The 11845-nt window shown below is 40.4% G+C and overlaps 1 protein-coding gene across 1 annotated transcript; it reads left to right on the forward strand.

Annotated features, from left to right (window-relative positions):
• Nucleotides 1-1420: 1420 nt before the first annotated feature.
• On the forward strand, nucleotides 1421-7950 carry LOC149289715 (fibrinogen-like protein 1-like protein). Its single transcript, XM_089490238.1, has 2 exons — nucleotides 1421-1451; nucleotides 7313-7950. Exons 1-2 carry the CDS (start codon nucleotides 1421-1423, stop codon nucleotides 7948-7950), a joined length of 669 nt encoding a protein of 222 aa, XP_089346364.1.
• Nucleotides 7951-11845: the final 3895 nt, after the last annotated feature.

Below are 11845 nucleotides of genomic sequence, written 5' to 3' on the forward strand. Positions count from 1 at the left end.
AAGGACTTTCTAAGTATCTCACCCATTGCCTGTTCTGGGTAAATGTAATGTAACCAAGCAATGTTGATCCATATGACACTGAATAGTTTACCCCCCTTCACCCCTGCACCTACACCCATGAAAGTGCACACACAAACTCAAAGAGAAGAATCATGGGGTTATTTGCAATTAAGTTGTCTCAAAGTCCACTGTTTGTCTCCAGTTTATGGAGTTTACTCTTCTAACCAAAGGTTATGAGGCTTACTATTGTTGGGAAATGTTTAATAAGTAACATCTGGCACATGGTGCTTTATAACTTGAGATATTAATTATGTTGTGACTAAATCTGTTTATAGCCAACCATGACCTTAATTAGTCATTTTAGGGGTGAATCTAGGCATGGGGACTCTCATTTGAAAGCACTTTTGGACAGCTTTTGTTCTTCTTAGGTTTAACCTTTCAGCACACCCCAAAGTGCCTGTTACCAAAATGTCATGAATGATGAGCTATTATAAGCTATTATATTGCGTTTTGCCCAGTTTTTCTGTAAGTAGCATTGATTACAGAGCTGTCACTTTCATGGTTTTTAGCATAAACTACATGGAGCTTGCGTTTTTTTTCCCCCCAGTTGTAATTACTTATAAGATGTTTCCTTTCACAGTTAACCTAATGGAAGTGGAGTTCTGTGACTCTGCTAGTTTAACCTAATCACTTTGCAGTCCTCAAATCATCCCCATTCTCATCCCATCCATACAAAGGCAGCGCAAAGTGTGACATGAGCCTGAGTGACATCACCAGGGGTGCTCTGGGGACAGGACTCAAGCAGGATCCAGGGGATGTCTGCCCTCCAGTTAATCTCTGCAATAAACAAGTGTTGAAAGCAGCCCAGTGTTGAATGCATTTCATGACACAAGCCAATCAACAACAACCACCAACTTAACAACAGGAGATAAGTTAATGGGGAACAATACATCTGTAGATTCTTGAGAAAAGCTTTATTGAATACAAAAATTTGAGAAATGTAGGCTCTGGGAAAAGTGAGAGTTCTGGCAATGTAGCCACAAAGGCCCAAGATCCTGGTGATATAATGACCAGTGGGTTATATGTATTTATCCAATGGAAATACACACATTTCCCACCCATCCCCTCAGCTAAATAATTTATTATATATTTTCGTGTGACAACACTGAAGAAATGACACTCTGCTACAATGTAAAGCAGTTAGTGTACAGCCTGTATAACACTGTAAATGTCTTTGTACTCCTCACCCGGTTGCCACCACACACACTTGACACCATCTTAACCAAACAAGTTTATCTTGGTCTCATCGGACCACAAGATATGGGTCCAGTAATCCATGTCCTTAGTCTGCTTGTCTTCAGCAAACTGTTTGCTGGCTTTCTTGTGCATCATCTTTAGAAGAGGCTGACGTCCTGGCCGCATGCGGATAGCCGGAGCCAAGAAGTTCCCAGGTATGATTACTTTGGTGCATTTTAATTTATCTCTACATTTTATTATAAAAGAGGCAATGATAAGGAAAAACATTGTTCCTCAACATTTGAACTGTAGCTAATGAACTTGTATCAGTGGTGTAGTTTGTTAAATGGAAATTATAAAAGGTAATAAATGTTACATTTTTAAAGAAATCCCTTTCTTTTCAATTTAGGTTAAATTATACCTAAATATCGGCCATGATGCATTATTTAAATATTTGCTTCATGCTCACCTATACAAAACAGATATTTTTTATATATATTTTTTTCATCCTGTGTTTACTTGTAGATTTTTTCTACCTGGGAAAAGTAGAGAGAAGTAAATTGGAAGTGGATACACCCTGTGGTGTACACAGCTATCGTAGCAAGGTCAGCTGAAATGATAAAACAAAACAAGTGTTTATGGGCTTTGTAAATACCTTAAATCTAGACTTTGCACTGATTTTTTTTCTTTTGAAAATCGCAATAGTTTCTCCAACAGTGATAAGGAAATCGTAAGGACAAGTGGATTGTGTTAAATGGTAAGACTTCTTATCCAGACATTTCAGTGCTAAACAGGGACAATGAGCTTCATCAAAATGGGTAAGTGCTCTAATTTGGTGAGAGATCGACATATCCCAAAGTTTGCAGGCATTGCGACAATTCATTCTGCTTTATGTGCTTTTATAAAGTTCATGGTAGGAAAATATAGGCACATTTCTGAGTCGCTGTATGATCATAGAGCTTACTTTGGGCTGCTAACATCATGTTTTCCCTAAAGCATGTCTAATCTTACATGTATGTTGTATGTTGGTGTGTAGGTATGCGGTGGTGCTGCAGATAGGTTGTTCCCTGTGTTTGCAAGCAAATGTATATAGTTTAGCTTGCTTACTAACCCTATGGCCAGCCATTAATCTGTGTCACATTGCAATTGTAATATATTTTAAAATTTAAATAAAGCTCAATGTATATTTGAAATATATATATATATATATATTGTGGTAAAGTGTATGGGAAAGTGGTGGATGGGGTATATATCTCACCTGGTTTCCTCAGCCAGGCACGGTAGCAAACCCAGGAGCCCTCAGGTGAGGCTTCCTATGCCTTAAAAGAGAGGGCTGTTGGGTTTGCAGGGTGGAGGAGGGACTGAGGCAGGGAGCAGCTACAGCCAGCGCTGCAGCCCACCAGGTATGAAGCTTTACCCATGGACAACCTGTTACTTTGCTTGGTGCCAGACTTTAGGCTTGTAGAGAGGTATCCGAATGTTTAGTTAGAGCCGGACAGGCTTAGAGTTTGTTTTATTTTCAAGGTGCTCTGTGCCTACATCATCTAAATAAACACGCTTTACGTTTGAAACCTGTGTGAATACTGTCATTGCTGCCCCATGTGTGAGCTGTCCCCTACAATATATTCAAATGAGGAAAAAAGGTTAAGACAAGAGGTCATAGAAGACCAATTTGAAAACTAGACTAGTCAAGAAATGCTATCCTAAATAAAGGACAAGACTATGAACCAATTAAAAGTTTTCACAGCAGACGCGATGAGCCAAATAGTTATTATCTGCTGTCAATTTTACATTTCTATATTAACAACAGAAAATATGCACATAAGATTTTATTTAAAAAAATATTAAAAGGTTAAATTATTTTGTTTTAAAAAATGAAAAACAAAATGACACAAAAAAGGAAACATGGTCAGATATTGCATAGCCTACTGGCTTGAAGGTCTCTCAATTTAGTCCTTAGGAAGTGCTAAGCAATTTTCCTAAAATATTTTAATACTACTACTATGTACATTAATTACTTTTATTTTACATATCTCATTATTAGGAGTTCTCCGTTTTCTGTGGATAATTGCTTTCCTCAGCACTGTTTCAACAAGACACGCACACAGGAGGCCAAGGAATAATGAGGAGAAAGAAGGGCAAAGTATGTGTGATTCATGCATACCCGTGGGAAATATTTGCAAACCTATTTCTGAAAATATTAGTTATTTTAAAGCATGAGTAGCCAGTCACAATATGGGAAGCTGGATATTACTATGCTACCTTCTTTGAGACTGCGAGTGTAGAGCTAAAACTCCCATTATGATAAGTCTCAAATAGATTTGTTTTAAATTATTTTTGTTTGCTACTTTTCTATGAAAATTCTAGCTAGGCATTATTGGAATTGCAGCACCATAACAGCTGGGAGGCTACATGTTGTCTATGTCTTCCAACTGATAAAGTAAATTGCCAATAAAACTTAAGTATTCATTTTATTTATTTAATTTTATTTTTAATCATTATTATTATTTTATTATTTATTATTAATTATTATCAAAAATCAATAAATCAGGATTCCAGTGGGGTGGATGGGGATCTAATATCTTATTTTCTGAACTGCTGATTTTTATATGTGTTCTGAGTCAAGAACATAGTATTAGTTAAACATATTATTATGTCCTAAAATGTTTGAACTGAGGCCAATGACAAATACCAGTGAATGCCCAATAGAGCTGGACTGGTGATGATGGGGCGGCCCTGGCACTTTAAGGGCACGAGCCGGCTGATGACATGCGTGGCTGCATGCTATTTGTTTTTGCTCACGTAGGGTGTGAATGGGCATGTCCATCTGCTGGCCACAGGCTACCAAGTATTTGCCCAGTCTATGCCTGCTGCCCAAATAGTAGTTCAGGCATTCTCTTCTGGGGGTGTGAGTGCTGAGCCAAAAAATAAAGTTTAGAATAGAACTCCCAAAAGGTATATACAGAACCTGCAGGGATCTACAATGACTCTCCCTCCTGGCTGATAACACATGCTGCAATCAGCAATGCAGGGCTATAGAGTTGGTCAGAGCAGGGGATGGATGGCCCAGCAGGCAGCAGTACAAAATTCTTCAACGGGGCCAGCCTGACCTCAATCAGCAGGAACACAGTGAGGTTAGAGTAAAGTCGCGGCTGCTCACACAGTGTACGAGAAACTTTAAGGAAAAGCCCTGGGCAAGGTAAGACAGAGACAGAATTGTGTGAGATAGAGTAGGATATGACAGAGTGAGTATATTTTAGTGTAAGTATGTGAGAGGGTGTGTGTAAGTGTGTGTTTGTTACAGGAAGTGTGTGTATGTGTTATAATGAGTGTGTGTAAATGTGTATATTAGTTACTGGGCGTCAGGGGCCATGGTGCCACTCAGCTATACCCACTATAAGGTGTGGTTATGAGAGAAATCCCAGATTGTCCCCAAAAGGGATATCCGGTCCAAAAAGTCAAACAAATAATAATGATAAAAAAACAAATTTTTTTTTAAAAAAAACCTCACTGCCCCATAACACGAAGTTTTTAAACATAAAAACACTTGGATAGTATGTAAGGGAGCATTTGGGTCATTTATTTATCTAATGTCTAAAAACAGTATGAAGAAACCTTACATGTCCTTGAACAAAAACAACATAAACTTTGTGTGGGAGCACTAAACATGCAAAAGGTGAACCATGGTAAAAATATTAAAAAAGAACCAGTCACTAGGTTGTGAAAACCTTGGTCATAAAAGGCATTATTATTAGACTTGTGCATTCGTCTTTGGACGAACATGAAAACGAACACGAAGAGTGCGTTTTCGCGTTCGTTCCGAAGACACGCCAAAGAGAAGACAGCGGCGATAAAACGTAGGCGAAGACGAAGACTCACACCACGAAGATCTTCGTGATCGTCTTCGTCTACCATTCTCCCCCCCCCCTTCGCGGAAATCCGCAGGTTTTAAAACCCCAATGCTGCAACTTACCCTGCAGATGCCACTGGTCTCCCTCCCTGTTCAATTAGTTAAATGTCCGTACGAGCGACTTTATTGGTCGCTCGTACGGACATTTAACTAATTGAACAGGGAGGGAGACCAGTGGGATGTGCCGGGTAAGTTACGGCACCAGGAGTTAACAGTCTGTACGAGCGACCCTATTGGTCGCCAGCAGGGGGCTCGTCTGCCATCAGCCAATGGCAGACGAGCCCCCTGCTGGTGACCAATAGAGTTGCTCATACGTACATTTAAACTCCTGGCGCCAGAGCTGCGTTAACCCCGTATTAACCCCTTAACCGGGGAAACGAAGAAAAACCGAACACGAAGAATATCCACGAATATTCGCCCGAAGAGAAGACGGGAACGGGCGAATATTCGCGGAATACGAAGATTTTTTTTCCCCCTGAAGACGAGCAGGAAGACGAACACGAAGAGCCCCCTGGTGCCCAAGTCTAATTATTATTAAGGAATAGTTATGTAGATACTGCAAACAGGAAGCAATAGTACATACATTTATATGCTTTATATCTCTACTACTTCATAGATTTACTTATTATACTATAAGTATATATTTATGTCTATGTTTTTTTGCAGTATAGGTGAGGAGTGACACAACAGGTTTGAATTCAGTGCAAAAAGTATAGCTGTCCAAGGTTCTGAAATGTAGAAAAGACAGAACATGTTTGCATTGTGTTGCAGATACGCAAGTTCTCGGGATCAAGCATGTAGACCTTTTGATCTTCAGAAGAGAGCTGGCCCCGGGGACAACTGACCATTTAGTAGCCCAAATGATATTTGCCAGAACACAATTCACAATATCCAGTCCTGTCAAACACATATTCACAAAGCAAAACACACAGGATAAAAAGCATCCAGCTACCCAAATGTACAATAGACACCATACTAGATATATATTGAATTGCAAAGCAATGCCAAAATTTTGAGGCCTCCTCTGATGATATTCAACCATAACTTCTACAGTCTCCTGACTGGGGAGTCACTGGACTTTTAAATACTATACTATTAATATGAATTATATGAATATGGAATTGTGTTTTATTAATATTTATATTACAATTGACAGGATTTCTGTAAAGTGTAATATGGAAATGTCAATTATTATATAGTCCTCTGCATCTTCAAAGTTAACAATTAAGTGCTAATTATGCTGTCCTGTTCCCTACTATCTTGACTAAATTTTCCCAATTACAATTTACCCTGCAGTTTAACACAGAGGCCTAGGCAGAGGACTAGTTTACTGGTATGGTAGGGATAGCCCTGCTATTTGTTGTGTTATTGTGTGGCTATGACAGTATTGCAGTGTCTTGGTGCTATGTGTATCTATTTTACAATGCCACTATGAGATGTCCTGTTCTTGTATTGTAAAATGTGGCAGTGAGTAGATGTGTTTTCTAGCTATGTTATATAACTATGAATGGGCCAGTGTGTTAATCTTAGCATGGCTGGGAATAGATGCAGACTCGGTCCTCTTTTATGTGGGAAGGGACCTGACAGTCCAACCTAGTAGCCAAGTTCAATAATCTCCCTGTATACATTTGCCCCTTTGCCCATCCCCTTGCTATTTGCTTGCAGAAGATCTGTTTGGCTGAACACGTGGTATACTTACCCCTAGTCCAGGGGTGTCCAATCTGCAGCCCCCCAGCTGCTGCAGGACTACATCTCCCATAATGCTCTTTCAGCTAAGGAGCTGGCTGAGGAGTATGGGAGATGTAGTCCTGCAGCAGCTGGAGGGCCGCAGGTTGGACACCCCTGCCCTAGTCAGCTCCAGCACTGTTTTTTCAATGGGAGCGCTTTCCTGCTTTAAGCAGCCAATCAGTGGTGCAAATAACACCACAGAGGAGATAAAGCACCGCATCTCTGGAGCTGTAGCTTCCACCATAGGTAATTTCTTTTTTAAATTTTTCTTTCAGGTTACATTATTTGTTTAAAAGGTTGACTGGGACCCTGTAGTGCCTCTTTTAGAAAGGATTACAAACCTAATATCATAGAAAATAGATCAGTATTAACACATAGGACATGTGAATTTTTTCTGTGGATCAATAGTCTTTTCCGTATGTGCTTTTCCTGTTTTAGAATTACCAAAAGACTGCAGTGAGGTCAATGGATATATGGCAGATGGGGTGTACGTTATCCAACCCGAAGGCATGCATCCATTGGTGGTATATTGTGATATGACTACAAACAGTGGAGGCTGGATTGTTGTTCAGCGCAACAGCTTCAACTCAGAGATATCTTGGGACGAGTCCTGGAGCACCTATAAGTATGGTTTTGGGAATGTGGAGAAGGACTATTGGTTGGGGGCAGAATACCTTCATCACATCACCAAGCAAAAGGTGTATCAGGTACGTTTTGTAATCTTTGACCAAAACAATGAAGAAAAGTATGCTAACTACAACCTATTCAGTGTAGAAGATGAAGCTCATGGTTACACATTACGACTGGGCACGTACACAGGCACTGCAGGAGATGCAATGTCTTCTACACAGAGTGGGACCACACATGACAATATGAAGTTCACAGCCAAGGACAAAGACCAGGACATTTACAGTGCAAACTGTGCAGTTAGCTATGGAGGTGCATGGTGGTATGCTGCATGCTTTGCCTCTAAACTCAACAACAAAAATGGTATTCACTGGCATGGACTGTGTACTGGGAACTGCAAAGGATCTGCTGTTTTAATACGGCCAGCAGATTATTGCATTTATCTTTGAGTTTAAAAAACATGCGCCAAAAAACACATATTATACCCAATCAACAAGAATGTGTAGCTATAAATATGTATATATATGTACTTGCTAGGAGACTCGCTACTCACATACATCACACAGACCATAACATTGAAATGGTATTATCAGGGCCGGACTGGACATGCGTTGTCGCATGCTATGTTTTTCTGCTCACACAGCACATGGCCGGGCACATCTAGCCACTGGCCCGGCATATCTAGCCACTGGCCGCATACCTCTGGAGCAGCAAATCGGGTGAGGCTGTCCAAGCCCAAGTATTATAACGCTTTAAGTGCTGGTTATTTATGCAAACGGCACTCATCTCTCTGCCACAAAAAGTTATTAACATATGGCTGATGGTTAGATGACATCCCTAATGAAGAGGTAGCATGGCAAATAATGATCAGGTTTCTTGTTACAAGTTAATATAACAACACATATTTTGACATTCTCTAAAATGTGGCAAAGCCAATAGCTAGGATTACAGTTTCTTTTTTTTTTTTACTTATTGGTTTTTTCCCCATTTGTATTTTCCACATGTTTCATGTACCACCTCAAACTTTTTGAATAACCTAATAAAAACTGATTCACAAAGAAAGCTTTGGTGTCATGTTACAGTAACAAACCCTACTTACAAACTCCTCAATCACAAACATGCTTATTTCAAAAGAATAGGAAAAGTCATAATCTAAGGCTAGATTAAAGCATAGATAAAATATAAGGGAGCTTCCGATCAGGGGAGGGCAGGCAGCCTAAGGCCTGGGGGCAAGTCTAATGAAGTGGCTCATTGCTCCACCTTACTGAATCAGCCCACTATCCATGCCCATGTTTTCCTGATTTTCTAACGCATATTGATATAATGTGATGGGATTGGGAGTACATCAATAAACTAAAAAAAAGTCATCATACACGGAAGGCCTGAAGCCACAATTTAGTGCCACTAATCCTTTTTAATAAGATATGCAGCTTGGAATAGAGTAATTAACACAAAAACTTTTCTGCTCACTGATTTCAGGGCCTAAAAAGTTTTGTCCTGAAGTGACTACAATTTCAGGAGGTTTTTTTTAATCTCTAGATAAGTAAAATTTAAATAGTTCAATTTATTCCCACAGTAAGTAAAGTGCCAGGAAACCGACACCCAAACACACACACCAGGCCAGGCTCTGCCACGCTGACAACCAGTCACACACACCAGGACAGGCTCTGCCACAACGACACTGAAACACATGTACCAGGACAGGCTCTGCCACGCCGACACCCAGACACACACACACCAGGACAGGCTCGGCCACACCGACACCCAAACACACACACCAGGGCAGGCTCTGCCACACTGACACCCAAACACACACACATCAGGACAGGATCTGTATTTTCCACACTGCTTTGTCTTGACCCTCCCCATTTGTGTTTTTGCCCCCAGCCTGCCACTCATAGTTACATAGTTGCTTTAGTATTGATTTATGTAATGGCCCCAGCTGCCCCCCTGTATTGATGCCGCCAGCACAGACAAAACGCTGCCCTGCACTATGGGGAATGTATATCTGACTAGTTGGTTCCTTCCATAAGTCTATACATCTCTCATACGGGGCAGCATTTTATCTGGGCTGGTCAGCAATATGTAAAAGTTATGTGTGTCCTGGAAAACATGGCCGATCTGGCCACCCTAATGTCCCCACACCCTTGTGTATTGCCCCAGCTAGCCCCACATTAAATATCTGTCCCACCACCCAGCCCCCCTTTGGTATTGATTTATGTGATGCCCCCAGCCTGCACCCCCTTGTAAATTAATGCCCCCCCCTTTAGTATCATGTCACCCCTGGCACCTTGATTGCATCCACATGATCTGCCCAACACCAAGATTGGAACCATAGGACTTGCCATCCTTGCCCACAAACAGGCTGCCTGTGGTATCCTAGCCGGCTTCCCTGTGCCTACTTACACATACATGCCATCACACACATATTCATTCATTTACTCATTCACATTCATTCACTCATTCATATACTCATTCATTCCCTCAATCACGCATACTCGTTCATACATCCTCCCCCACCCCCTAACCTAAACTGCACATCTCTCGGTGCCACTCGCAGACTTCTGCAGGGGCCTCTGCTTCCCTCTGCGTCGCTCACACTCTCTCTTGTCAAGCCCAGGGTAAGCAGGAATGGAGCAGGGTCATTTGATGTGACATACATTCACGTGACGTCGCTGGGTTCCTGCTTCCCCTCTGCAGAACAAGAGACATGGCTCACACAGTGTGTGCGAGCAACGCACAGCTACGCAGCAAGGTCCTGTGGAAGTGATAGCAGGTGCTGCAGGCGTTTGCTCTGCATGAAAGACGGCCTTGGCCACTTCAGTTTAGATTTAGGGAGGCCTGGGGGGGCAATTGCTCCCCGGCCCAGCCAGTCCTTGCTTTAGATTACTGAGAGGATGCATTCATAGGATATGCATACATGCAACATGCATAGGATAGGCAGATATCCTGAATATAAGACCAAGGACTGATTAAGGTTTGAGTCTTTATTCGGGCAGACCAGAAGGGTTCTTATCTGCTGTCAAATTATACGGTTCTATGCAGATTGTGGGGAAAGGCAGAAGTAAAGTACAAAGCTTCAGCAAAAATCAGGAAACATTACTTCAGGCTAGGTAACAGTTGGTTGGCCTGTGTACTCGTTCCTTGGCCTATGATACATTACCACGTCAGTCTGAGACCAGTTTTGCTTATGTGTGTTTATTTTTCACATTCACAGCACATACTAGAAATGGATTGTTTTACAATTTTTACAAAAACACAAGTAAAATGAACATAGGTAAACCAATAGATAATAATAATAGCCAATATATAGCCACTTGTTTTCATACTCAATGAGAACATTTACAAATGTAACTTTTGGATAGAATTTGACATAACCTAAAACATCCAGTATTACTTTCCAACAGCCTCTTAAGACTGTTTTTTTTTGCTCCTGTTGCTTTGGTTTGTCCAGGCTCCATTCCCTCCTAATAGGTGACAGGGTTCAAGAATTAACAGGGGTCCGTTCTCAAAACAACATTGGAAGTTTATTACACTTTGCAGTTAAGATTTTATGTGATTAGGGTACAATGCAGTCAATGCAGATCTGTTTTTTTTTTTATTAAGCTAATGTATGCCTTATCTGAAAGGGAACATCATCGTTGAGATATTACAGGATTATATTTACTAACCCAGATTAACACTATATTAAATGTACTTTAATATGTTTTGCTAATATTCATGTCTACTACAGCAAGACAGCCGGTAGACCATGAACCGCAGATTACAACAAGATATTTATGGATGTGGCAAATGATTTTTACTGTTAAAAAAACTGTCAACAAGTTCTAGATCACAATTTGATAGCATATTTACTAAACTAAAGATAATGTAAGGCTTCAACATACACAGAGTATACACACAGGAAAGCATTTTGCAAACAATTTGCCATTATGACCGTCAGTTGGTATGTGTGCGCTGAATGTTTGTGCAAATGTAATCCTAAAATACTTTCAAGATAATTTTGGCACAGCCTCCCTCTCATGGCTAATAAAAATGTATTGCCGTGTTTTAAAATAATAAGCGATTATATTCTATACTTTTATAGAATATAGAATATATAACGATTATATTCTATACTATTACGATTTTATTCTATACTTTGAAGTTTGAACTACTTTGCTCAGTTTGTTGTTCCATTTAACAAACAATCAAGGTTACCCTGTCTATCAAGTTGTGTATATATTTATGTATAAGGCGTTAGAGCAGTGTGTATGTAAATGTAAGTGTATGGTGGTAGAGTGTCTGTGCGTGTATGTATGCATGCATGTATGTGTAAGTGCATGTATGTGTAAGGTGTTGGTG

Source organism: Sceloporus occidentalis, unplaced genomic scaffold (genome assembly GCF_023333645.1).
Source record: "Sceloporus occidentalis isolate IW3139 unplaced genomic scaffold, rSceOcc1.0.p SCAF_43, whole genome shotgun sequence".
NCBI lineage: Eukaryota > Metazoa > Chordata > Lepidosauria > Squamata > Phrynosomatidae > Sceloporus > Sceloporus occidentalis.